Source organism: Peromyscus californicus, unplaced genomic scaffold (genome assembly GCF_007827085.1).
Source record: "Peromyscus californicus insignis strain IS unplaced genomic scaffold, ASM782708v3 Scaffold_1__1_contigs__length_55948999, whole genome shotgun sequence".
Classification (NCBI taxonomy): domain Eukaryota; kingdom Metazoa; phylum Chordata; class Mammalia; order Rodentia; family Cricetidae; genus Peromyscus; species Peromyscus californicus.
In genome coordinates, this window is record NW_026294492.1 from 14398014 (window position 1) to 14423252 (window position 25239).

The 25239-nt window shown below is 42.4% G+C and overlaps 1 protein-coding gene across 2 annotated transcripts in view; it reads right to left on the reverse strand.

Moving 5' to 3' along the window:
• Wdr35 (WD repeat domain 35) overlaps nucleotides 1–24673 on the reverse strand; it is a 53821-nt gene extending 29148 nt beyond the window's left edge. Inside the window, exons 1-12 of one of the 2 annotated variants that reach the window (XM_052745934.1) lie at nucleotides 24517–24673; nucleotides 23541–23658; nucleotides 19600–19671; nucleotides 18355–18447; nucleotides 15933–16061; nucleotides 14204–14337; nucleotides 11945–12110; nucleotides 11655–11800; nucleotides 10752–10877; nucleotides 7922–8107; nucleotides 2944–2976; nucleotides 2531–2591 (exon numbers count right to left, since the gene is read on the reverse strand). In XM_052745934.1, coding sequence (XP_052601894.1) covers nucleotides 2531–2591; nucleotides 2944–2976; nucleotides 7922–8107; nucleotides 10752–10877; nucleotides 11655–11800; nucleotides 11945–12110; nucleotides 14204–14337; nucleotides 15933–16061; nucleotides 18355–18447; nucleotides 19600–19671; nucleotides 23541–23658; nucleotides 24517–24540 — 1288 coding nt within the window. In that variant the 5' untranslated portion in view covers nucleotides 24541–24673. The remainder of the gene's footprint in view (nucleotides 1–2530; nucleotides 2592–2943; nucleotides 2977–7921; nucleotides 8108–10751; nucleotides 10878–11654; nucleotides 11801–11944; nucleotides 12111–14203; nucleotides 14338–15932; nucleotides 16062–18354; nucleotides 18448–19599; nucleotides 19672–23540; nucleotides 23659–24516) is intronic. The other variant, XM_052745935.1, reaches the window with a different exon arrangement.
• Nucleotides 24674–25239: the final 566 nt, after the last annotated feature.

Consider the following 25239-nt stretch of genomic DNA (forward strand, 5'->3'; position numbering starts at 1 on the left):
GTTGTGAGAGCTCCATGGGGGAGCACCCAGTGAGGGCACCTGCACTCCTCATACTGAGTGAGCGCACAAGAACTCTGCCAACCAGACTTCCTAACGTCAAGTTTCTGTAGGTGAGTATCTGTCACATGACACTGTTAGTGTTTGTTTCGGTTCTCTACCTTCATGGAAACTTCGTAGAGACTTTCAAAGGGAATTGTGTAGGGTATATATGAAACAAAATGGTGAGTCTTTGCAGCTGTTTGCTGGGGGCCAATGAACGAACTGTTGGTTCAAGTTTCATCCAGTGAGGCTATAAGCCAAAAAGTTCTCGAATACTTACCATTTTATGAAGAGGAAGGATTTACACTTAGTTTTGTTTTTAAAACAGTCTACCTGGCATAAAAATTACTATGAGTTTAACTCTATAACAAATGATTCTGCATTAAAACTTTTAATATTGAAAAAAAAATACAAGCTGGGCGGTGGTGGCGCACGCCTTTAATCCCAGCACTCAGGAGGCAGAGCCAGGCGGATCTCTGTGAGTTCGAGGCCAGCCAGGACTACCAAGTGAGTTCCAGGAAAGGTGCCAAGCTACACAGAGAAACCCTGTCTTGAAAAACCAAAAAAAAAAAAAAAAAAAGAAAGAAAAAGAAAAAAATACAATCTCAAGGTTAGCAGACTTCACACCTCAAAGACATAGTACTTTGAGACAGGGAGATGGCTCAGTGGGTAGGGAGTCTTGCTATTGAGCCTAACGAACTGAGTTCGGTCCCCAAGACCCACACAGTGGGAGGAGAGAATGACTCCTAAAAGTTGTCCTCTGGCCTCTAGATGCATGCCATGGCACATGTACACACACACACACACACACACACACACACACACACACAAGAATATAATACTTCTTTTAATAACAAACATATTCACATAACAAGTCTTTAATAATTACAAGCTATGCCTTTTATTAACAGGGAACTTAACACATGTATACATATAAATATGCATACATGTACATAAACATACCTATGCAACAATGCATGTGGACAACATGTTAAATGTTCCATTATACCACAGTGAGTTACCAAAACCTAAGCACGGGGCCAATACTCATCTTTCACATTTGCTTGTCTTACCAAAGACCGCAGCAAAATGCAAACATTTAGGAGAAATAAACACAAGTTTTGTCTTGTTTTATTTTTGTTTTTCAAGACAGTGTTTCTCTGTGTAACAGCTCTGGCTATCCCAGAACTTGCTTTGTAGATCAGGCTGGCTGGGAATAAAGGCATGTGCCACTACTGTCCAGAGATTTTTTTTAGAATTTTTCATCTTATTTTATGTGTATGAATGTTTCACCTGCATATATATATGCATATGTACACCACATTCATGCCTGGCGTCCAGGAAAGTCAGAAGAGGGCACTGGATTCCTAGAACTGGAGTTACAGATGGTTGTGAACCATCCTGTGAGTGCTAGGAATCTAACCAAAGCCCTCTGCAAGAGACACGAGTGCTTTTAACCACTCAGCTATCTCTCCAGCCCACTAACATGCCTTTGAAGACTCAATATCTAATCTGAAAATAACTGACTAGTTCTCGGGGTCAAAAAATAATTCAATGGATTTTCAATTTTTTGGACTGAATTATTTTTGTCACACCATTTCCAATATGTGACAGTACATTTTACAAAAAAAAAAAAAAAAAAAGAAAGAAATAGGGAATTTTTAAGACTTTCTCTAGCAATAGACTGGTTTCATTAGAAAGCTCTGGAAAAATCAAGCCTACTTTATAAGCAGCTAAAGTGTTTTTATGGCAGAGAAGTATTTACAAGCAGTTTATTAATAATAAAAGTGGTTTAAGAGCAAAATTCTTTCTATAACTCTGTTTATTACATACTAATCTTGCATTGCACACCAATTCCTATACAATTATATTTCCCTTGTAGACAAATGACAGCAATTATGGAATTTCTATGGACTTTAGACAAAAGAGCCCTACAAGTTATTGTATTAACCATCACACTTTCAGAGTGAAGGGAAGCCTGATAAATCTGCCGTGAGAACAGGTATCTACTAGTACTGCTCATGGCAACCAGAGACATGATCATTATTATTTTAGAGAATATCATTCTAATTAATACCACTAGTATGAGTAGGAAGGTATGTGATCCGTGCACACATTTGTGTGTAGGTGTGCACACTCCTGTGTGTTCATACAGAGGACAAAGAAGGATGTGGGGTGTTTCTCTCTATTATTATCCACCTTATCTTTTGAGACAGGGCCTTTCACTGAACTGGACGCTGTTGGAGCTAGGCTGTCTGGCTGGTGAGTTCCTGGGATCCACCTATCTTAACCCCCCAGTGCTGGGATTACAAGCATGTGTGGTCATGCCCAGATTTTGTGGGGGTGGTCAGGGATTTGAACTCAGGCCTTTCTGCTTTAACGGCAAGCACTCCGACACAAGGAGTCACACCTCCAGCCCTGGAGGATTTTTTAAATTAGTGTTACAAACAAAACCTGATCAGAAAGGAAGTAAATAGTAACATTTACTTACCAAGGTCAATGTATTTAGGGTCCAAGGGTGTGCCAATAGAATTGCAAAGAACTAACACAAACTGTGAACAAATAAGGAAAAAGAAGATCAGAATCCTTGCTTGCAATGAATAAAGGACATACGCTTTATAGAGCATGCTTATCTTGTTCAAGTATCACTAACTGAGAAATAATTGATAAAACTGTACAAAGAAGAGCAGACCAAAAAAAAAAGACCATCTACAGCACTGACTATTAAAAGGGCTGACTTCTCACTGTAAGGGAGCACCACATTTTAGGAGAACACTTAAGACACACAAGTGGACAAGCTGCTCCCAACATTTACACGTCTAAACTTCCTGGTACCACAGCAGCACAACTCATCCTCACCCTCACCATCTATCCAGCCACACAGAAGCTCAAGTAATGTGTTACCGTTGCACCAAACGTCTCCATTTCATTCTCCTCCTTGGAAGCAATACATGAATAGTATGAAAAATTCAAAAAAAAAAAATTAATTCAGGAACAACGGCTTCTATCCCAACAATCATCATGACGGACATTAGGAGAAACACGATGTACATTTTATATCATGCTGTTCTAAGTTGGTAATTCCATCTTAACTGTTAGCCACCACATCATATACTAACAATACTGTTCTACTCAAGTGTTTTCCTAGCCAACTCAATAATTTCATATCAGTTCTCTGTTGTTTATATATTTTTCTATCAATGTCTCAAAACTCGTTTCATTTTACAAACATAACCTAAGTGATAATAGATTAAAATCTTACCCTTCTACTACTCAAGATAGGCTAGTCTGTTGCCTCAGCATAACACAAAAATGTGCTCTAACTAGTCCTGTTTAGCAATCGTGCCGGTTTGAACGTTTTCAGAATCCAATAATCCACAGGAGTCCTTAACTTAATAATCCTTAATAATCCATCTCCCTGCTTCCTACTCCCTCTAGAGCAGTGGCTCCCAACCTTCCTAACACTGTGACCCTTTAACACAGTTCCTCATGTTGTGCTGACCCCAACCATAAAAAGATTTTCATTGCTACTCCATAGCTGCCGTTTCGCTCCTGGGATGGACCACACCGTAAATACCTGATATGCAGGACTGCTGATGTGTGGCCCCGAAGGGGTCACGAACCACTGCTCTAATGTGTCCTACTTATGGCACAGCTCTGAGCAGCAGAATTTGTTTGTTGGCTGTTGACTGGTTCTTCCTTTGGGGGTTTTCTGAGCCAAGATTTCACATTGTAACTCATGCTGGCCTTGAACCCCCGGCAAGCTTCTGCCGAAGCTGCCACAGCCTCCTACACTAGAATTACAGGTCGGAGCCACAACGCACAGCTTGTAGGTATGATGTTCCCAATGCTCCCTCTTGCCTTGTTTCATCTCACTCGAGCATTATTTATTGTTTTCCCAATGTGAACCAAACACATTTAGCTCTCTGTCCACTTTCCCATTCCCTTGCCCCACACGTCAACGACCACAGCTTTCTACTTTGAACAGAACTTTTTCAGATTTCAGATCGGAATTCAAGACTGACTATTTGGGGTAGGAGTTTCCGAAGTGCGAAGCTCAGCGATCACACAAAGGCTCTCTCTCCCAGCTGATCCCTCCACCACCCTTGACTTCCCTATAGGCATACTTCACTGTCCTTGTTAAGATAAACAGGTTTGGAGGTTATGTTTGGTTTTTCTCTCTATGCTCAGCTTTCTATGTGTTTATTGATAACTTGAATCTCCAGTTATGACCCAGTTAAGCACATCGTCTCTCAAGGGATCTGGCACGAGGCACCGTAGTGGCTGATCCACCTGACTTCCCTCAGAGCCTGCCCTCTCCCTGGAGTCCCTGGGTATGCCACTCAGTAGTCAGCTGGGACACCCTTCACCATGGGAGCTGGGGCTTCTGGGTTTTCTCCTCTTTCTTGATTTATTCCTCATTTTAATGTCTTCACCCTGAAATAACTCCCTAAGACAGATAAGTTTGGGAGGAAAAATTTTGGTGACCTTGCATATCTAAAAAACGTCAGCATCCACTCTCACATTAGTAGTTTGCTTATGCTGAGAAATCCTACACAGGTAATCACTTTCCCTCAGAATTCTGAGGGCAATTCTCCCAAGCTTTGCTGTTAACTAGCTGAATGCCAGGCTGACTTTTCATCTTGTGAAATCTGCTTTTCTCTGGGAAAGCGATAGGATTGGGGGTGGGGCGGGGTGCTGTTTTATGGATATGTTGTGTTGTGTTGTGTTGTGTTATGTTGTGTTGTGTTGTGCTGTATCAGTTTAATCGCTAGTGTTCCGAAACTCACAATGACAGGCTTTGATGTGGAAACATTTTCAGTCACTGAACCACGTTACTTCTAAGGGAAAACATCAAGGAAATTTTGCTTTTTTTATTCTCCTCCATTTGGGGTGCGTATATGCATGTGTGCTCACATGTGGGAGTACATGTTTGTGCACACACATGTGGAGGGCAAAGGTTGACTTCCTCATCATGCTGCACTTTATTTACCGGGGCAGGATCTCTTGCTGAACCCAAGACTGACTGATTTGGCTAATCGAGGCAGTCAACTTGCCCCAGGGACTTCCTGTCTCAGCCTCCCCAGTGAGGGGACTGCAGGTACACGACCATGCCTCCCAGTGGGTGTCAGGGATCCAATCTCCAGCCCTCACACTTGCATAGCAAGGCTTTACCCACAGGGCCATCCCCCAGGCCCCGTCCACCATTTTGCCCATTCACTCTTTTTAGTACTATTATTTGAATGTTAAACCCTCATGACATTCTCACTATTTTCCATTTCCTTGTCTGCTTGCTTCTTTAGTATTTCCTTCATTATATTGTCCAACCTTCTGGGCAAACTTTTTAATGGGATTATCATCTTTGTAATTTCCATATCTCTCCTTCTCTGTGATATTCTTTTCTTGTTTGATGGGAGGAAGTCTCTGAACTGTGTAAGGATACCAATGACTGTTCTTATGAGACAACGGTGCCTTTGAATTGTTCTCCCTGGGCCAGAGCGATGGCTAGATGGTTTAGAGCACTTATTGCTCTTGCAGAGGACCAGGGTTCAGTTCCCAGCACCCATCCATAACTCCAGTTCCAGGGGTTCAGACAACTCTTCTGGATTCTGCAGGCACCTGCACTCATGTGCTGCACAGACAAGCAGACACACATATGGATAGATAGATAAGATAGACAGACAGACAGATAGATAGATAGATAGATTAAATGACAGCTGGGCAAGGTGGCATGTGCCTTTAATCCCAGCAATCAGGAAACAGAAGCAGGAGGATCTCTGTGAGCTCAAAGCCAGCCTGGTCTGCATAGTGAGTTCTGGGACAGTCAGGGATACACAGAGAGATCCTGTCTCACAAAAAAAAAAAAAAAGACGTGAACTATATCCCTCCTAGTTTTTGCTTCCCCCAAGTTCTTCTCTGCTTGAGTTTATATTTAGCATCTTTTGCTACCTTGGACATCCCCTAAATGTCTGTGCTGCCTTTCCATCTGCTCTATTTAGGAGTAGGATGCTAAAAGTCTATGTGGTACCCACTTCACCATCAGTGAGCCTCACTGACCATGACGTTACTGTGAGGTGACTGGGCAGGTCTGTTTTAAGAGATTCTTAATCTGTATGTGGTCCTTTCTCCTGAGCTAACGAGGCTGCCCAGGAAAGACTCTCCCAGCCTGTAACCTCAAATCTGGAAGCTTGGCTGCCTGTGTTCTGAGAACCAAGCAGGAGAGCACGGTGGGACCGGGAGGGCAGTGCTTGGAGGTCAATGCTAACACCTTCTGATTTGCAGCAGAGTCTGTCCCCATCAGCCACTCTGAGGCCTTCAGCACAGAAATTCTTGTTTGTTTAAGATTTTATTTGGGGTTTGTAGCGTGTAAGATGGCTCAGCAAGTGAAGGGCTTGCTGCCCAGCCTGATGATCTGAGTCCAGTCCTTTAAACCTACATGGTATAAGGTAGGAACAGACTCCTGAAACTTGTCCTCTGACTTCCACAAGTGTGATGTAGCATGAAAGCACAAACACACACTAAATAAATAAATGTAAAATTTTTTTTCATAACTCTGTTGTGACTTTTTAGGTTTGTATTTATTATTTTTTGAGATGATCACTATATCATTTCTTCCTTCCCTCTAAACCTTCCCATATACCCTCCTTGCTTGCTTTCAGATTCCTGGCCTTTATTTTCATCAATTGTTGTTTTACATGCGTGTGTGCATGTGTGCATATTTGTTTGTTTGTTTGACATATGTGGATGCTTTGCCTGCATGCAAGTCTGTGCATCACATGTGTGCAGTACCCACAGAGACCTGAAGAGGGCAATGGATTCCCTAGAACTGGAGTTACAGACTGTTAGCCACCATGTGGGTGCTGCGAATCAAATCCAGGTCCTCGAGAATAACATCCAGTGCTCTTAACCACTGCCCCTTCTCCCCAGCCCTTACTCTCACTTTGGTCTCACGTGGCGACCAAGCCTTACTCTTGGTAAATGGCAACAAGACTCTGTAGGCTTGGTCTAGAGGAGGAGACCTAGAAACTTGCTTGTTCCTGACTTTTTTGTAATTTGGGGAGATTTTGTTTCTTACATTGTCTCTGGTACTCCCAAATTGTCTTTGCTCAACCAGGCACGCCAAGTTCTAGGCTTCTTCAGCATCCTATAACCAGTTGCCTCTGCCATACTTCAGGAATGCCGTTCTCAGGTCTATTCAAGTGATCGCCCTGGTCCACTTACTCTCCAACCTCCACACTTCACTGCCATTACCTATGTTTACTGGCCCAATGGGCCTCTGATTTGTTTGAAAAATACTTGCACTGCTGTGTTAGTGTGTTTCAAGAGAAAACAAAGCCAAACGGGGCTATCCAAATAATCACCTTTAACAAAATCTCTGTACTTTTACATCATAACCCAGCCAAAGACACTTAGAGTCTCCTTCTCAAATGCATGCTTTTGCAAATTCTCAAATTGTTGACATGCTTTACAAAAACACCTCATTTATATTCTTTATTTTCTGCTATGAGATATTAGTTTCTAATGCATTATATCTCCAACTGAGAAATAGATTTATCAAAGTCAAAAACTACCCAAACTCTTGTAATTTCATCAGTATTTCTGCTAGACATCCAGATATTCATTTTTTACTTGTGACATATTTCAGAGGCAAAAGCTTCATTATAGATGCTGTTAGCATGAACTGTCAATGCCTGAATGGTAGGAAAAAGAACCAAAGAATATAAAAACATGGAGACAGTTTTCCAAAACAGGTTCAGACAAACATGGTCAAGAGAGCCAATGTTCTCTCCTTACCAGTACCCATGCTTGAGAAGGCGGGCAACTAGAGCCCAGCTCTGCCCATTGCTAACACATCTGTACCTCAGAAACCAAGAGTCCCTACCTGAGGGTGATTTTCATCCGCTTTTGTAGCCAAGATGCAGAAATCGCCACAAGTCGTGATGGAAATGAGACTCTTCACGTATTTAACATGTTTCTCGTTGTTCTTTGTGTCCCAAAAGACAACACAGTACTCAGGACGATCGGGTCGGGTATACGCATAAACCACGGTGTTTGAACAATAGCCCCACTGGGACCAGAGAAAGGGAAGGAACAGACGTGGGGAGGGGAGAAAAAGGAAGATAGACTATTCAGTTTGGGAGAGAAAGTTATTGTATTTTTACTTTAGAACTAGTGTGACAGTTGCTATATCAGGGCTGAAAAATAGATCCCTTCTTACTATCAAAACAAATCTAAAAGTCACAATAAAAGACATTTTGAAAGAATGTTCTACAAAAATGAGCTTAGCTTGTATAACTTTCCTTAATTTGTAAATGTTAAGCTTCAGTGCTAAAAATCTTCAATAGTTAATCCCTGCTTTGGGGATGAGCCCAGAAAGTGAACAACTCCTATCAGGAGTTTGAATTCTGGGTCTCCAAGACGAAACTCAGAAAGCAGGTCCTTTGTCTTTTCCTGTCCATATATTTTACAAAATGTTTTTATAGTCAAATCCTTCTACATTATTTTTCCAAAATACAGAAGTCCCCACCCCAACTTGCTGAGTAATAATCGTGTACAACTTTTAGCTACAGCTGTTCGATGAATGTCTACATCATGGTCCTACTGAGAACAGAACATGTACACTCACAGCTCTCCCTCTGTCTAACGTGCGAGGACACTCATATGGAGTCTTGAACACATTACACTCATCATCTAATGTTACTATTAAAAGTCATGCAGGCTTTTCATACCACTTACTAACATCAACTTTGGCTTTAAATGACTTTAGATTTACAAAAAAAAAGTTATATACAAAGTTCCCAAACACCCCTCATCCATTTTCCCTGTCGTCAGCATTATACACAACTGTGACACATTTGTCACAGCTAAGACCCCAGCCTCACTGGACTCCACACTCTCCCTTAGCTTTTCCCTAACGTCCTTTGAGATCCCAGAATCTCAGGGTGGCTACATTATGTTCCGCCGTCATGTCTCCTTGGGCTCCTTTGGGCTATGATGGTTTCTCGGTCCCCTGTATTTGATGATCTCGGCAGAAATCAATGCCCCTCAGTTTGGATCTGTCTGGTATTTTTCTCATGCTTACAGAGTAACTGGTGTGTGGAAAGACCACCACTGAGGCAAAATGCTCCTCTCATGTCATATGAAGGGTTTATGAGCTCCACGTGACATCACTGAGGGTGTCACCCCTCATCACTCGGCCAGGCTCTGTCACTGACGAGCTCCCTTCTTTTTCCTTTCCCAAGCTAGAAGGATAGGCGACTTCACCTCAATGAGAGGCAGTATGTAATCTGGAATACTTCTGTAAGAAAATTCTATTTCCTACTGTCTACTTTACTCAAATAATATATATCTCCACATCAACGCACAGGCTCTTCTTTTATAACCTGGGCTACAACAGACTGCTACATTGCTTCTTTTTGTTCCTCACACACACTGGCCCACAGTCCAGCCTGGCCACTGTAAGCTAGAGTGGGCTGTCCGCCATGTCCTCATCCTCTTACATCTGAGCACTTTCTTAGTGCCCAGCACCATGAGATGCTCCACGCATAGCTCACCTTTTCTCTACCCTACTTCGAGAATCAGCTTTTCTCCAAGGTGTTTGACCCTTACAAATTAAATACACAAGATCAGACCCTCCTCCCCTCCGCTGTCCTGTCTGTGCTGTGTGTGTGCTGTGTTGTGTGAACTGTGTGGACTGTGTTGTGTGCACTGTGTGAACTGTGTTATGTGAACTGTGCTGTGTGTGCTGTGCAGTGTGAACTGTGCAGTGTGAACTGTGCTGTGTGAACTGTGCTGTGTGCACTGTGCTGTGCTGTGCCGTGTGTGCTGTGCCGTGTGAACTGTGCAGTGTGCACTGTATGAACTGTGTTGTGTGCACCGTGCTGTGTGTGCTGTGCAGTGTGAACTGTGTGCACTGTGTTGTGTGCACTGTGCTGTGCTATGATCAAACCCCAGGGTCTTATGCATATGCTCAACCTCTAAGCCACATTCTCACCACCTCTGAACCTTTGGGGATTTTTAACAGACCCTCACTAGATAACCCAGGTTGCTCTCAAACTCCCAGTTCCTCTGCCTTCATCTCCCAAGACATGATATTGTAAGCATGAACCACTATGCCTAGATTGCGTAATGTTTTTCATAAAAAATAAATGATCCTAAGCTTGTTGTAGATAGTGTGTTGTTGACCTCACTTTCTTTTCTGGTCCACTCTGCCCTTCTCCACCTTCTCCAAGCCTGGAGGGTGATTTCTGTGAGCTCCGTCACGTGGACTCCCTTGCTCTCAGGTCCCTTTGGGGTGACCATCAGAAGTCACCGGGAGGAGGGAGAGGAGGACCGGTTATTCACGAATCCCTGTCCAGCAGCAATGGCCTGGCTCATGGGTTCAGGGAACACGGTTCCCCTACTGTGGTCCTCAAGCCTGTGGCTGGAGACACCATCATTATTAAAGCCTGCTTTATCTCCTTTGCTGTTCCCTTTCATCTCAGTCACACCCTGGAATAAGCCCATCGATTACTACCGTGAGTGGCTACCTGTTTCCAGCTGAGATCTTGACTCTTAAAGGCATTTTAACTATATGTGGTATTCAAGAAAAAGTTGCTATTTACTAATTTTAAGAGCTTCACGCACAAATCCCCCTTTCTACTAGTTTTTGCTTAAAAAGCTGTAACAGGTTGACTTTTAAAAAAAAAAAGTTTTACAACTGCTCTTAATACCTTATAATCAGGTCGAATATTTGCAAAATAAATGAAGGAGTCCACGGCTAGAGCAATCTTTAGTCCACCTCCTTCCCAAGACAGTGAGCACATCTGCTTTCCCGGAACCTTCAAAGTACCTAGATGCTGGGGCAAAATGAAATGTGAAGTATTATAGTGAACACATGACTACTTGAGAGTGCCAAAGCTACCCCAGAAAATTCTAAAAGTTAAATATATCAATAACACCACTGAGAAGGACACTATATATTCATGAAAACAATGCTGACATTTTAGTCTCTGTCACTTGTGACTTATTATTAAGATAGATTTTTTTTTTAACGAATAAATCATCATGCCAGATGTAGTGGCGCACACCTTTAATCCTCACACTCAGGAGGCAGAGGCAGGTGGATCTCTGAGTTCAAGGCCAGCCTGGTCTACAGAGTGAGTTCCAGGACAGCCAGGGCTACACAGGGAAACCCTGTCTCAAAAACAAAACAAAACACAAAAAACAAACAAACAAACAAAAAGACTTTGCACTAAATTAAAACTATGAGAAATTTAGGACAGGCAGATATATGTTTAATATCCAAAGACATTTAAAGTATCATATTAAAACCCAGAAATATGAACCTAAAGTAAGTGCATTACATTAAAATACTAATCAAGTCAATGATTAGAAAGAGACATTTATTTGGATCACAGAGAAAATATCCTAAATAGCTATTTCATGGCATTTCCTACATCAAATGTTTAGATTTCTAAACATACAGATTATAAGATGGTAAATATAATAGAGACTTATAAGATGCTCTTCAGACACACAGACATCCCTCCCACCCCCCACTCCTCCCACCCTTACCCACCCTGCTTACTGCTGCGCCTGCTTTAAATGGGACGGTAAGTCTGAAATACGTTTACCTCACCAAATGGCGTGTAAAACTGCACAATGTTGACATCCTTGTCCTGAGTGACGACTTTCTGAGAGCCTGCCACAGCAAGCACACTGCCAATGTGGTTCCACTGGATACCAACCACATACATGCCCGTGTCGATCAAAATCGGGTCTAGTCAAAAATAAATCAATAAATCAAATAAAAGGGCAAATGTGGCAGCTGTGGTCACAGCTTGGTCTAGAGAACTTTACAATCTTAAGAATAATTTTTAAAATATTTTTAATCTTCCCCAAATGAAAAGAAAAGATGACTTACTTTGGTCATTCTCATGTCTCATTATTTGGCACCTCCCATTGTCAAAACAAATCGCCAGGCATGGGCAATCGGGCTCCACGTAGCCTTCCGTGCCATGGTACCAGTGAATCCCGGCGATACTGATCGCTCCGGTGACATTCACCAAGCAGTTCAGTTTCATTTTCATCTAGGGAGAAGTGGTTAGCTTAGGCTTAGTAACTGCATTTTAAAATGTGCAACTGAATCTGCACAAGTATTGAAGCAAGGACAGTGAAAGGAAGACTTGAAATCTGGCTGTAAATGTAAGCTTCATGACTTACTGGGTCACCAAACCTAGATAAACCCCTCACCCGCCTTTCCATTTTTCCCATGTATAAAACAAGGACAAAAGCACACAGAGATGTGTGGGGATGTATGCTTGCTATTCCAGCACTCCAGAGACTGAGGCAGGGAGATCTCATGTTTGAGGCCAGCCTGGGCTACATAGCAAGTGCAAGGTCAGTCTCAATAATATGAGACCTAATCTCAAAACACACACACACACACACACACACACACACACACAAAAAAAAAAAAAAAAAACAACCTACACTCACACTCAGAGTTTTCAATAAGACTCAAATGTCAGTAGAAGATCATGAGTTCAAAGCCATCCTGGGCTATGTAGTCAGCAGCTCATGTAAAAGAAAGAAAGAGAGAGAAGGAAAAGGAAACTTAGCAATTTTAGTTCCACTAGGAAGTGGAGTATGGGATGTAATTCTTCCTCCAAACAAGAATGTCCCATCAATATATAAGAAATATCTCATGGCTAAACCTCTCAAAGCCTGAACTTTCTCCAGATCACACTACCCAAGCTCACTGTCTGTTTCCTTCCAGTTGTGATAAAATATCCTGACAGAGCACCTTGATGGGAAGGAACTCCTTTTGGTTCACGATTCAAGCGGACAGTCCATCACAGCAGGAAAGTAAAGGTAGCAAAAGCATCTACAGTCTACAGTGGGGCAGCAGAGGGATGGGAGCCAGCACAGGGAATGGTCCATCCCACATCAATGAACGTAACCAATCCCTCAGAGACACCAGAGGCTGACCTCAGTCTCCATAATCTGTCTCCAGGATGTCCTGAGCTTCGTCTCCTAGGTGAATCTAGATCATGCCAGGTCCACAATCAACACTAACATCATACTACTCACTTTTACCTTCTTCCTAGAAATTGATTTGCTTCCCTTATGTAGTAAATCAGCTACCATTCTTTTTGCAGACAAGCTCTGGTTGATACAAAAGTATTTTGGGTATCCTGCACATAAACTTTGACTCAGGCACCAGAAGACTAAAAAAAACTTACACAGCACACTCTCCTACTCATTATCCTTCACCTTCAATGCACTGTCATCCTGTCCCATCCAGCTACAGGAAATCAGGATGAAGAGCTACACTCTGCTACCTTAATTCCCATAAAGGAACTACCCTTGGGCTAGGAATGTAGCTTCAAAGAATGCCTGCCTACCATTCAAGAAGCCTTGTGTTGGATCCAGTGCCTGCAGAAGACTGAGCATGGTGGAGAAACCCGAGAACTCAGGAGGTGGAGGAAGGAGTACACAAAATTCAGCCATGCAGCAATCCCAGCCGGGTCCACATAAGACCCTCTCTCAACTCACGAGCAAGTAGACCCACACTGGCCCTAGTCACTGTTCTATTGCTGTGAAGAAACACCATGACCAAGGCAACTGTTAAAAAGAAGGCATTTATTTGGAAGCTTCTTATAGTTTTAAAGGATTAGTCTGTGATCATCATGGCAGGAAGCAGACAGGCGTGGGACTGGAGCAGTAGCTGAGAGCTTTACATCCTGATCCTCAGGTAGCAGGCAGAGAGAGACACACTAGGCCTGGCAGGGACTTTGGGAATCTTGAAGCCCATCCCCAATGACACACCTCCTCCAACAAGGACACACCTCTAATCCTTCCCAAACAGTTCCACTCCCTGGTGACTGAGCATTCAAACAGATGAGTCTATGGGGGCCATCCCCATTCAAAGCACCACACACCCCCAAGAAAAGCTAAGATTTGTCTTTTAACTTTTAAAATTATTTAATGATTAGAAAATTAAAACTGAAGAAAAATTCTATAAACTACTGTAACTATAATTAGAGCATACATATATAAATGACATAAAATAATCATATAAAATTATACTAATAGAATAATGAATATAGAGGAGTGGGAAAATTTTTTAAAAAAAAGAAAAAACAAAGGAAAAAAGAATGATGAATATATATATACTTACTATGAAATTTCCTTGGTTATCATAAATGTGTATTTCTCCATTTGCCATTCCAAAAAGTAAGATTTTACTATCTGCAGACCAGGTCACGTGGCATAACTGTATACCCTTCAGGTCTTTTCCCCAAATCCGGTTCCCTACAACAAAAGAGAGTCATGGTTACTGTAAGCTCAGAGTCTGGTCCTCCAACCCTGCTTTGGAATCTTGATTTCCCTAAAGATTTCTCATATTCCTCACAGCATCCATGCAGCCATTCGATTTATTTGGTCAATCAATATTTATTGGCACTTATACATGCTAAATGCCACAGAGACCCTTTAAACAGCAGCTCTTTGAAACCTTCTGCCCTCTCTTCTGAACTCCCAGGCAGGGAGGGTCCTGGGAGTTCAGAATTTCACAATTATGAAATCACCCGTCTACTCTGGGAAATACAAGATCTCCAAAATCAGTTCTTCCTCCGCTTGCATCCCCAAACATTCAGAGCCAAGAGAACTCAAGCTGGTCCTTTCTGCTGTTCCGATACAACGGAGAAGGGAGCTGCTCAGATGAACTCTTCCACAGTCAATCCTTCCGTCTGCGCCCACGACCAACCTCGGATGAGCTCTATTCCCACCAACCCCTCCCAGCCACATTCTTTATTTATTTACAGAGTATTGCAGGATTCACTTCCTAATTGTTCCATCAACCCTTAAGTCATCCCAGTCTGTCCTTCTGTCCCCAAATCTGTTCCACAATTCCATTGACACTTCCTGTACGGAGGCCATGACCACCTGTTGCTGAAGCCAATTGACAATGAGTCTTATTCTATGCTTTTCCTGTCTGTTTGGACCAAGCCCTCTGAGAGTCTTTACTTCCACAGAACTTAGGGACTCCTTTGTCTCCAAGACTTCTACTTTCAGTGTCTTGTATGAAATCCTTTTTTTCTCCTCCAAAGCTATTCCTTAGCCCTGAGACATTCTACTCATCTACCTGTGGCTAATGCTTCAGCATGCATCTCCTCCTCCAGGAAGTCCTCCCTGATCTCTCCCCATCTGCATCTGGTGGTTTCCCACATGTTCCTGTATGCTCCCTGTTGTATCATTGATCTCTGCTGAGTGACTGCCTGTTTTCCCACGACCATTTCTGATCTAGGTCAGGGATGCTTTTCACTTCTGTGCCATTAATTCCCAAACTATAGCTACTGCTTTGGAGGCTCAGCAACACTGGACGACTACAATAAACACACACAAATAAATAAATGAAAAATATTTTAAAACACTTTCTGTAAGAATTTTTTATATTAAAACCAAGATGCAGACTCACAGAAGACCCAGTCTCATGTCTGTACTATAATTTGGAAGAAATGGATTTAAGGCTAGAAGATATGACAACGACATGTTCTGTTCAACTGAAAATACAGATTTTTGTAATTTTATACCTCTGACACTAAAATCTACATTTCTATACAATCTAACAGATATGAAGATCAATTACATAAAGGCCATATTTAACATGATACTGAGAAATTAATTCACCTTTTTTCAATACCACTGTAGGAAACTGAAACAATAGATTTGTCTTGGAAACACTTAAAGGTAAGTGGTTAGAACTGAAAGGTGGTTCCTAATGTCACCAAATTATATAACAGGTGCTTTCTTCTTTGGTGTCTATTTTTCAATCAGAATGACAGCTTAAATCTTTAAAGGCAATCAGTAAGCCCTGGTCTCTGGCCAGTGGCCAGCAGCTGGATTACCGTCTACTGAGCCGACTATCACAGCCCCGTCTTCATACACAATGCAGATCTTCTGACCATCCGCGTTCCAGCTCATGCTTCGGACCACTGATTTATTGCGATTGTTGATCATCTCCTCATACCAGGAGCCTGTGTTCACAAGTTACAGAACGACAAGTCAGAACGTCCACACTTAGCAGGCCAGGTGTGGCGGTGCACATTTCTCTGCGTGTGGGAGGCAGAGGCAGGAGGATCTCTGAGTTTGAGGCCAGCCTGGTCTACAGAGCGAGTTTCAGGACAGCCAGGGCTACACAGAGAAACTCTGTCTCAAAAAACCAAAAGAAGAAAAAAAACTTTCACATTTATCAATTGATACTTAAAGGTTGATAGTATTTTCTGGGTATTGTCATGTATACCATTAATCCCAGAACTTGGGAGACTGAGGCAGGAGGATCAAAAGTTTGAGGTGAGATTGGGCTACATGTAGCAAGACCCTGTCTAAAAAAGAAAGAAGAAAAAGAAAAAGTCACTAGCATTCTAAAAATACACTGTTGGATAAATTATTATAAAGGTGTCTATAACCTAAAGGCATTTAACTTTGAAGTCTTCAAACCCACCATAAACAAAAGTTTGATTAGGTATTGTTCCCAATTACTTCAAGATTATCATTGAAAATACAATAAATATTCCTCTTTTATTTTTTATTTCTTTCTTCTTGTCAGTTAAGAAAATGAAATTTCATTTGCTTTTCCAGGGCTAAAACAGCTGATTTTTCTATAAGTTCAACTTTTCCAACAGAGTGGTACATTTCAGATAGGAAAAAAACGTAACAATAACAGCTTTACATGTATACATAAGCTCTCTGTGATTAACCATTAAATTAATTAGGATTAAAAATAGAAACATATTCCATTAAAGCGTGTAGACTGACTACTAGTTAAAACTCTAAGCCTGCTTTTGAAATTTTTAACCATAGCTTCAGAGAGACAGCTCAGCAGGTAAGTAAGGGTGCTTGCCACCAAGGCTGAGGACCAGGACTCCATCATTGTTCTGCACATGGCAGGACAGAAGTGACTTTGAAAAAGGTGTCCTTCATCTCCACACAAACATTGTAACATTGCCTACACACACACACACACACACACACACACACACACAGGCACACAAACTTAAAGCAGAGTTCAAGCAAAACATATTTTTGTAATGAGGAATTCATAAATGGGAGGCTTGAGAGACTGTTCAGCAGTTAAGAGCAGGTCAGCTGCTCTAGAGGACTAGTTCAATTCCCAGCACCCATTCACAACTACCTATAACTCCAACTCCAGAGGGACCCGACACCCCTGGCTTCCTCAGGCACCTATTCTCACATGCACATACTCCCACCCAATGGGCACACACATACACATAAGTAAAAATAAGTCTTTAATAATAATTTGTAAATGGGGTATCCTGAATCATTTTACAACTGTACATATTTAACTAAGCCTTTCCCAGCCTCGAAAAGAATAAGTATTGAGTTGTTTTTCCAGTGATAGAGCCAAAGCTAGGTTAATCCTTCTCTTCCTCTCCCCTCCCCTAACTCCCCCCTTCGCCCCTCCACCTCGTTCTCTCTGAGACAAAAGGCAGAAGCTGTGAGTCATTCATCAGAGATGAGACCAATTGAATCCACAAAAGGAAGCTAACTGCCTCAATACAGGAAATACAATAAAGGCAGTCTCGCCTTTGACTTCTTCATAAATGTGTTTTTATCTAATACTAACTCCAGCTGACCACACAGGAACTAATTCCTAGTGGAAATGTCGGGGGAGGAGCTACTTCATATGGAAACTATTCTAAGCGTCTCCGTTCACTGTGGTAATGTCAACAGTCACCTGATTCATTTTCCTAACGCAGGGTCACAGATCAAAGGAGCAGGATCAAGTTTTCTGTTTCAGAGATACTATTTCCCCATCCAAACGCTGGGCTCAGACCTTAGTTTGTGAACGATCAAAGCCGCGCTCCTGACCCATCAAGATGGCTGTCAAGCCTGGCGTCCTTAGTTCAATCCTGGGGTCCCACAGGGTAAAGAGAACCAACTCCCACAAATGTCCTCCAATGGCCACATGTGTGACACATGTGCATACACACACATATCCACAAACGATAGGTATATAAAATGTAATTTTTACAAATTTAGAGTAGCTCTCACAGGCTGGAGAAATGACTCAGTGGGTAAGGGCATTTGCTGCTCTTGCAGAGAACCAGAGTTCAGTTCCAAGCACCCAAATCAGGCAGCTCACAACAGCCAGTAACTCCAGCTTCAGGGGATCCAACACCCTCTTCTGACCTCCAAGGGTAGCCACACACAAGTGTGCATACACACACAAATGAGCATACACACACAAATGTGCATACATACACACACAACAGTATAATAATTTTTTAAGCAACTCTCCTAATATACCTTTATACAACATCCAGACAATGATAAGCCCATTTTGATCACTGGTAGTCAACTTCTGATACTGTTCATTCCATGTCACAACTTGAACAGCACCTGGAACATTAAAATAACAATTCAGAACCTCTAAAATGACTATAATTCATTTCAAATTTGTATCTTCGTGTAAATGAACACCAAGAGGATGTAATAATCAATATAGTTTGTGCATAGTCAGTCTTTAATATTAAAAGTAAAATATGAATATAAAAATATTCATGGGATGCAGTTACTGATATTACTATCTGCAACAATGCAAAATACTCTTTCATAGGTACCCCTGTCTCAGTGGCCCCTCTCACAATCGGCTAACAGTGCTGCCATAGAGCTGATGTGGAACAGAGAAAGGAATGATTACCAAATGGCCTGACTCCCAAGCATAAAAATGTCCTCAAGATGCTGAGTTGTCCTTTGGGGTATCTTGGTCCTCTCGGTTGGTATGTCCCGTACTGTATTTTCCCTTTTCCTTCCACCCCAGTTTCCCATTCTGCTCCACACTCCTGAGTATAGCTTCAGCCTCTATGTCTGTGGTTTTCAACCTGTGGGTGGTGACCCTTCTGGGTCAAACACCCTTTCACAGGAGTCACGGTATCCGGCACAGCAGATGTTTACATTACAATACAGCAGCAAAATTACAGTTTTGAAGTAGCAACAAAAATAATTTTATGGTTGGGGTCCACAACATGAGGAACTGTATTAAAGGGTTGCAGCATTAGGAAGGTTGAGGACCACTGCTCTAGGCTGTATGAATGGCTGGTTTCATTTTCTTATCCCTAAATACTTTAGTGTCTATTTCCTAATGATGTTCCCTTTACAACCAATATTACAAATTAACACTGATGAAATATCATCTAATACAGTCCATTCAAACATCATCAGCTCTCAAAGACATGTCCTGAACAGGTATTGTTTTTAATAAATATTTTAAAACCCACAGACAAAAAAACCCACAATTTTGTAACATATAAACTAACAGGCAGGTTTTTCTTTTCAGGTCTATCATAGATTAAATTTAATTTCCGTAAAAGTGTTGAATTATTCTGGGACATATGAATTATGGCTCAAAAAATGATTACTTTCAATACCATTATTATCTAAATAATAGTATTTGATTTAACAAATATATTTTTAACATATACATTAAGTAGATGATGACCTAAATGTCTAAATGCTATTCAAATATGACAAATTAAAAATTAAATGACTTACCACTATGACCTTCAAGATTCTGGTTCATGGAAAGGTTACTCGGGGCTGCTAACCCTCTCAATTTTGAGTCATCTAAAATAAACAAACAAAAAAGCCTATGATTAAATATATAAAAGCAAAAAAACTACAAGATTTTGACATATCTTAGGTTATGAGAAGGGTGTGTATCTGTGAGATAGTATGTGGCTTTTGTAAAGTGTTCTTCATTCTGACCTATCTTTCTCCTGGTACAAATGTGAGCAATAATATACAGATCCCTTGCAAGACATTATTGTAGGAAAATAAACAAAGTGCATAGAAGACTATTAGCTCAGTGCATTAAATACACAATCATCATTACTTGAGGCGGGTAAAGCTGAAGTACTGGGCCATGCCCTAAGCAATGAGCTGTGGCATGTGCAGTGAGCGTTCTGGCCAGAAGAAACCTGACCCATAAGCTCCAAACCAGAAAATGATGACATGCATCCCAGGGCCAACCAAAAAACGCCACAGCCACTAGGAGCAAAAGCCCGCCAAAAAGCCCCATGTCTATACCTCAGCCTTTTGTTCAATAAACAAGCTTGCTTGCAACCTCCCAGAGTCTGTGTCATTGCCTTCGTGTCTACTCATCCCCTGCCCCCGGGAATCAGGGACAGCAAGACCCAAGTCCCAGTGCCAGTGACAGTTACTGAATATTCTATCCTAAGATATCATAAGTAGAAATGTCTATGAACATAAATTAAGATCTGTAAAAACTTACAAGGGGTTAAACAGCCAAGATTTTAGAGTCTAGTTTTTACTATGTTCCCCAGAATGCATGTTCACTCATGCATTTATTCATTCAGTCAACAAATAGTTATTGGATGTGTACACTGTGTCCCTACCAGGAGCAACTCCATCTCAGGCCACCAGCCCTTAGATTTTTTAGCACAGAAATGGCATGATCTGCCCCAGTCATTTTTGTTTATTACTGATTAGACTGTGAACAACTGATTTTCACAGTAGCCTACTTGAGGGCTGGAGCTAGAGACACTGAAGAGATGCAAAGGAAGGAGGTAGAGACAGACACATCTAGGAGACAAAAGCGACAGGATGCTGGCAGAGGTGATGAAGGGGATGCTGGGGGAGGGGCGGCATGAGCAAGTGAGTGGAGGATATCGGCTGAAATGGACAAAACTGGAGAAAGGATCTGGGAGACGATCAGTTCAGTTTTAGAGATAGTAGGTCTGAGATGCCTGTGGAATTCTCCAGTGGAGATGCCCAGGTCTAAAAACGCACAGCTGAGCTGGAGGTATAGACGAGGATCACCCCATCCATGACATTGAAGGCTGTGGGAACGAGACAACAAATCTAGAGAGCAAAGGAAGAGCCTACATGCAAGTTCTCAGGAATTCCAACCATTAAAGAGGAGGAACCCAGAGAGCAGACTGCAAGAAAGAGGCCGAAGATTTCTCCTGTCTTAGAAAAGTAATAGTTGGGGGAAGCAGGGATCTGTTCATTAGCTTTGGAACACCAAAGTCCCTGAAGAGGGAAAGAAGAGAACAGAGAAACTGCTACTTGAGACAGGAGAATTGCATGTTCAAGGTCAGACTGAGCTACATGCCAAGTACTAGGCCAGTCAGAGTTATATAGATATGCTCTATCTTTAAAAAATACACACGGATGTGGAGGCATTAAATGTTCAACACTAGAACTAGTGAAACAAAATATAATGGAATACCAAATAGCAGCCACAATGCCATGGAAGATGACAATTTAGCTATTGTGTTTTGGCTGAGCTGTGACACAGTAATTACAAAGTCACAACTTCAGAACAATTCAGAGCACCACATGCAATATGTAAACAGTACATATGCAGTGTCTGGTAAATGTTACTGATGGGTCTGTTGGGTCTCTACTACTATTATTAACTGTAATATAACGGCATAATTAGAACCTTCCAGCCATATTTCTTACATCTGTCTCTTAACATTATCCACCATGATTATTAAGTTCCAAAACAAATACCTTTCTCCATTTCCAAACTTCCAAAGAATGTACTTGCCAACTTTCTCACTAAGTTCATTAACTACCCTAGTTTCCACGTGCTAATTGCAGCTAATCAAAAGTTCACAGCCATAAAACGTGGTGGTGGTGGTGGTGGTGGTGGTGGTGGTGGTGGTGGTGGTGGTGGTAGTTGATTGAAACAATGTCTTGCTTCTATAGTTGACCTTAACCTTATAATCCTCCTGCCTCTCTGCCTCTTATCTGCTAGGTTTACCAAAAAAAAGTTAATTTCTTTTTAACCTTCCACAAATGAGCTGGCAAAGCAGATATAGTGCCCAGCTAATCAGAAGGTAGAACCAAGAAGATGGTTTGAGCCTGAGAATTCAAAGCCAATCTGGGCAACATAAGCTTTGTCTCAAAAATAATAATAATAACCCTTTAAGGTTAAGCAAACTGAATGCCTTTTTGGATATAACTAAAACGTGTTATATATTTTAAGCAAAGTAAATAATACATACATAGTTACATACATATGCATTTAAGAAACAACAGGGGGAAATGTACTTTTTCTTAATACAGTTAAGAAAAGCAAAGAACTGAGTGGTCACACCACAAGCCAGAAACCAAGCTTTAACTAGTACTGATGCATCTGTCTTCCAAACAGACCTCTGCCTTTAGGTGGGCATGAGCAGGAGAATCACCACAAGTTCAATGTCAACCTGATCTACATTTCAAGTTCTAGCCAAAGTTACTCAAGAAGAAACTGCAGGGAGGTGGGGGTGGGGGTGGGTCTACCTTTTATTTCACGTAACTAAATATAGCACACCAAAACTATCCTTCTCCTTTTGGTTAAGTCTGTCCACAAGTCCTTTATACAAAAGGCTGAATACAAGGACTGAAAAATGGGACAAACTTCGTTTCAAATCTGATCCCTGTCACTTACTAGCCACGTGACCTTGGGCAAATTATTAACTGATCAGGGCTAAAAATTTTCTCATCTCGAATACCATCCTCTTAAAACAACTTACGGTCAAACAGCCACGGCGAAACATGGCAAACACTCAGTAAGTGTGGTTTATCCCACAGTAAGAGCTGTAAGCCAGCTACCAGTACAAGGGACACAGTACTAGCATCACAAAAGATCAAATGCTTATGTCATCCCAGATCTACTCTGTGGTGTGGAGCCCAGTTATCCATTTTTACCTCTTCTGTAATTCTTATGGCTCATGAAGTTTGGGAGACGATGCTGTAAGGAGCCTAAAACTGTAACTTAGCTTAATCCCCCCCCCCACACACACACACACCCCGTTCTACAAAAGAGTGAAAATCCAAAACAACCAGCAACTCGTTGAAAGTCATTCGGTAATCATGTGACCTATTCATTCCCACTGGCATCTCTCCGTCTTGATCCCCAAACTACCTTACTACTAACAAGATCCTCAAGCTAGGGCCATCGAGATGGTTCAGCAGGTAAAAGCCCTTGCCACACAAGCCGAACAACCTGAATTCAACCTCCAGATCCCACAGTGGAAGGAGAAAAGCGACTCCCAAAAGTTGTCCTCTGACCTCTACCCACAGGCTGTGACACATGCTTACAAACACACATCACACACACACACACACACACACACACACACACACACACACACACACACTAAATAACAAAGTTTGTTAAGGCTTTTTTTTTAATCTACAGTAACCCTAGAGAAGTCAAAGAAATGCAAAACTTCTGTGATTCCAGAGAACTAGAAAAAGACAACTTCAGGAAAAACTATCTCATATTTACATTACACATTCTCTGACCTTTATTGCAAAGGTACTCTGGGAAAAAAAATCACCACAAAACACTTAAGTTTCTTTTCAGAAACTGTTAAAACTTTATAATGACAAATACCAGAAGCAGGTCTCACTGAAGAAATAACACTAGCCATTTTTTTATACCAATTTCATACATGGGAGTGGTGATGATCCCTTACCTGTCTGTGTCTCTAATCTCAAAACTTTCAGCAATCCATCCTCACCACCACAAGCTATGAACCCTTGGTCCTTGTTCCAGGATATGCATTTCAGCTTCACGTTATTGGGCACAGCAATCTGTAACAAGAATCACAGTGACGCTAGCTGCTTTTCACGAAGGAGCTGGGAAGGTCACCAATCAGGAGATGTAGACTGATGAATATCTTCCAGGAAAGAACCTACACGAATCTGTTGTAGCCCATGCTGACAATCCCAACACTTGGGAGACTGAGGCAGCGGGAATCTCAAGTTGGATTGCCAGCCTGAGTTATACAGCAATACCCTGTCTCAGAGAGAGAGAGAGAGAGAGAGAGAGAGAGAGAGAGAGAGAGAGAGAGAGAGAGAGAGAGAGAGAATGAAGGGAGGGAGAGGGAAAGAGTAACAACCTGAAAAGAGATACTATGAAAATGATTGTGGTCTCCCCAAAAGTCCCAGGCTCTAGTATTCCGTAAAGAAGTGCACATAAGGGAAGGAGAGTGATTGCCAAAGCCTGGAGTCGGGGTGGGGAGGGGAGTGGACGACCTCATAAATTATATAAATGCGGGAACTGAGGCATAAATCCGTATCACTGCTCTTACTCCCTTTCTCCCCATACAACAGTTATCATTTCTTTCCACTGGCGGGACAGCCTGTGATCATCCTATCATCTGGATCAACAAGTGGCCGAGGAAAGACCCAGCCGCGCCTGGTGGTCACTGTCTGTCACTCGAAAGGGTTTAGGCAGGCCAGGAGTGGAAAAGACTCCTGAGAAACGGGTGCTGGCTCGGCCAAGGACTACCAGGACTCAGAAACCCGCTGGAGGAGACTGGTGACGGGGAGATGGAGAAGCAGCCGGGGGAGCCGTCTGCAGTCCCGGGAGGATGCGAGCGCCAGCGGGCTGCAGTAATGGTAATGGTAATGCGGGCTGCGCTATGGCTGGTCCCCGGGCAAACTCACTTTCTTGCTCAGATAGAAGAACATCGTGGGAGCTCGGAGAAGACGACCCTCAGTGGTCGAGGCCCGCAATAAATAACCGGTTCTACGTTCCCATTCGGGAGCCGCGGTGGCTCGGAGAAGCTCCCGTCGCCTGGCAACCGCCGCCACCCAGTCGCATCCGGGGCGCTTGGAGAACTTCCGGTGTGGCTCTCCGGCCGGGCGCCGGTTGTCGTGCGCCTGCGCGGGCGATGGGGCTGCTGTGGACTCGGTGTCGGGAGAGGTTGGCGGGTACCCTCTTGGCTAGTGGCCCGGTTAGCGACCTGCCACCTCTTGTGCGCGCCCAGCGCTCTACACCGGGACAGGCGCGCATCAGGTATCAGTATAAGCTAAAGAATGGAGCGCCTTCCCAAAAGGTCTTGAGAAGTCTGTTGTTTCCTATCTAATCTCCCCCCTCATCACCCCGGCCCAATATCTTTGAAAGGGAAAATCGATTGTTGCATCTGATAGGCTGGGCCATGGACCAAATAAATGGCCGTGCAGATGTGCGTTTTTTGATGATTGCCTTCTCCTTTGAGGGAGGGAACTGGAGAACTCTTGGAAGCAATTTGGGAGTAGGTGCTATTTTATTTTGCTTTGGAATCTGTCTTAGGGTTTCTATTGCTGCGGCAGAATACTATGACCAAAAAGCAAGCTGGGGAGGAAAGGGTTTATTGGGTTTACACTTCCACATTGTAGTCCATCACT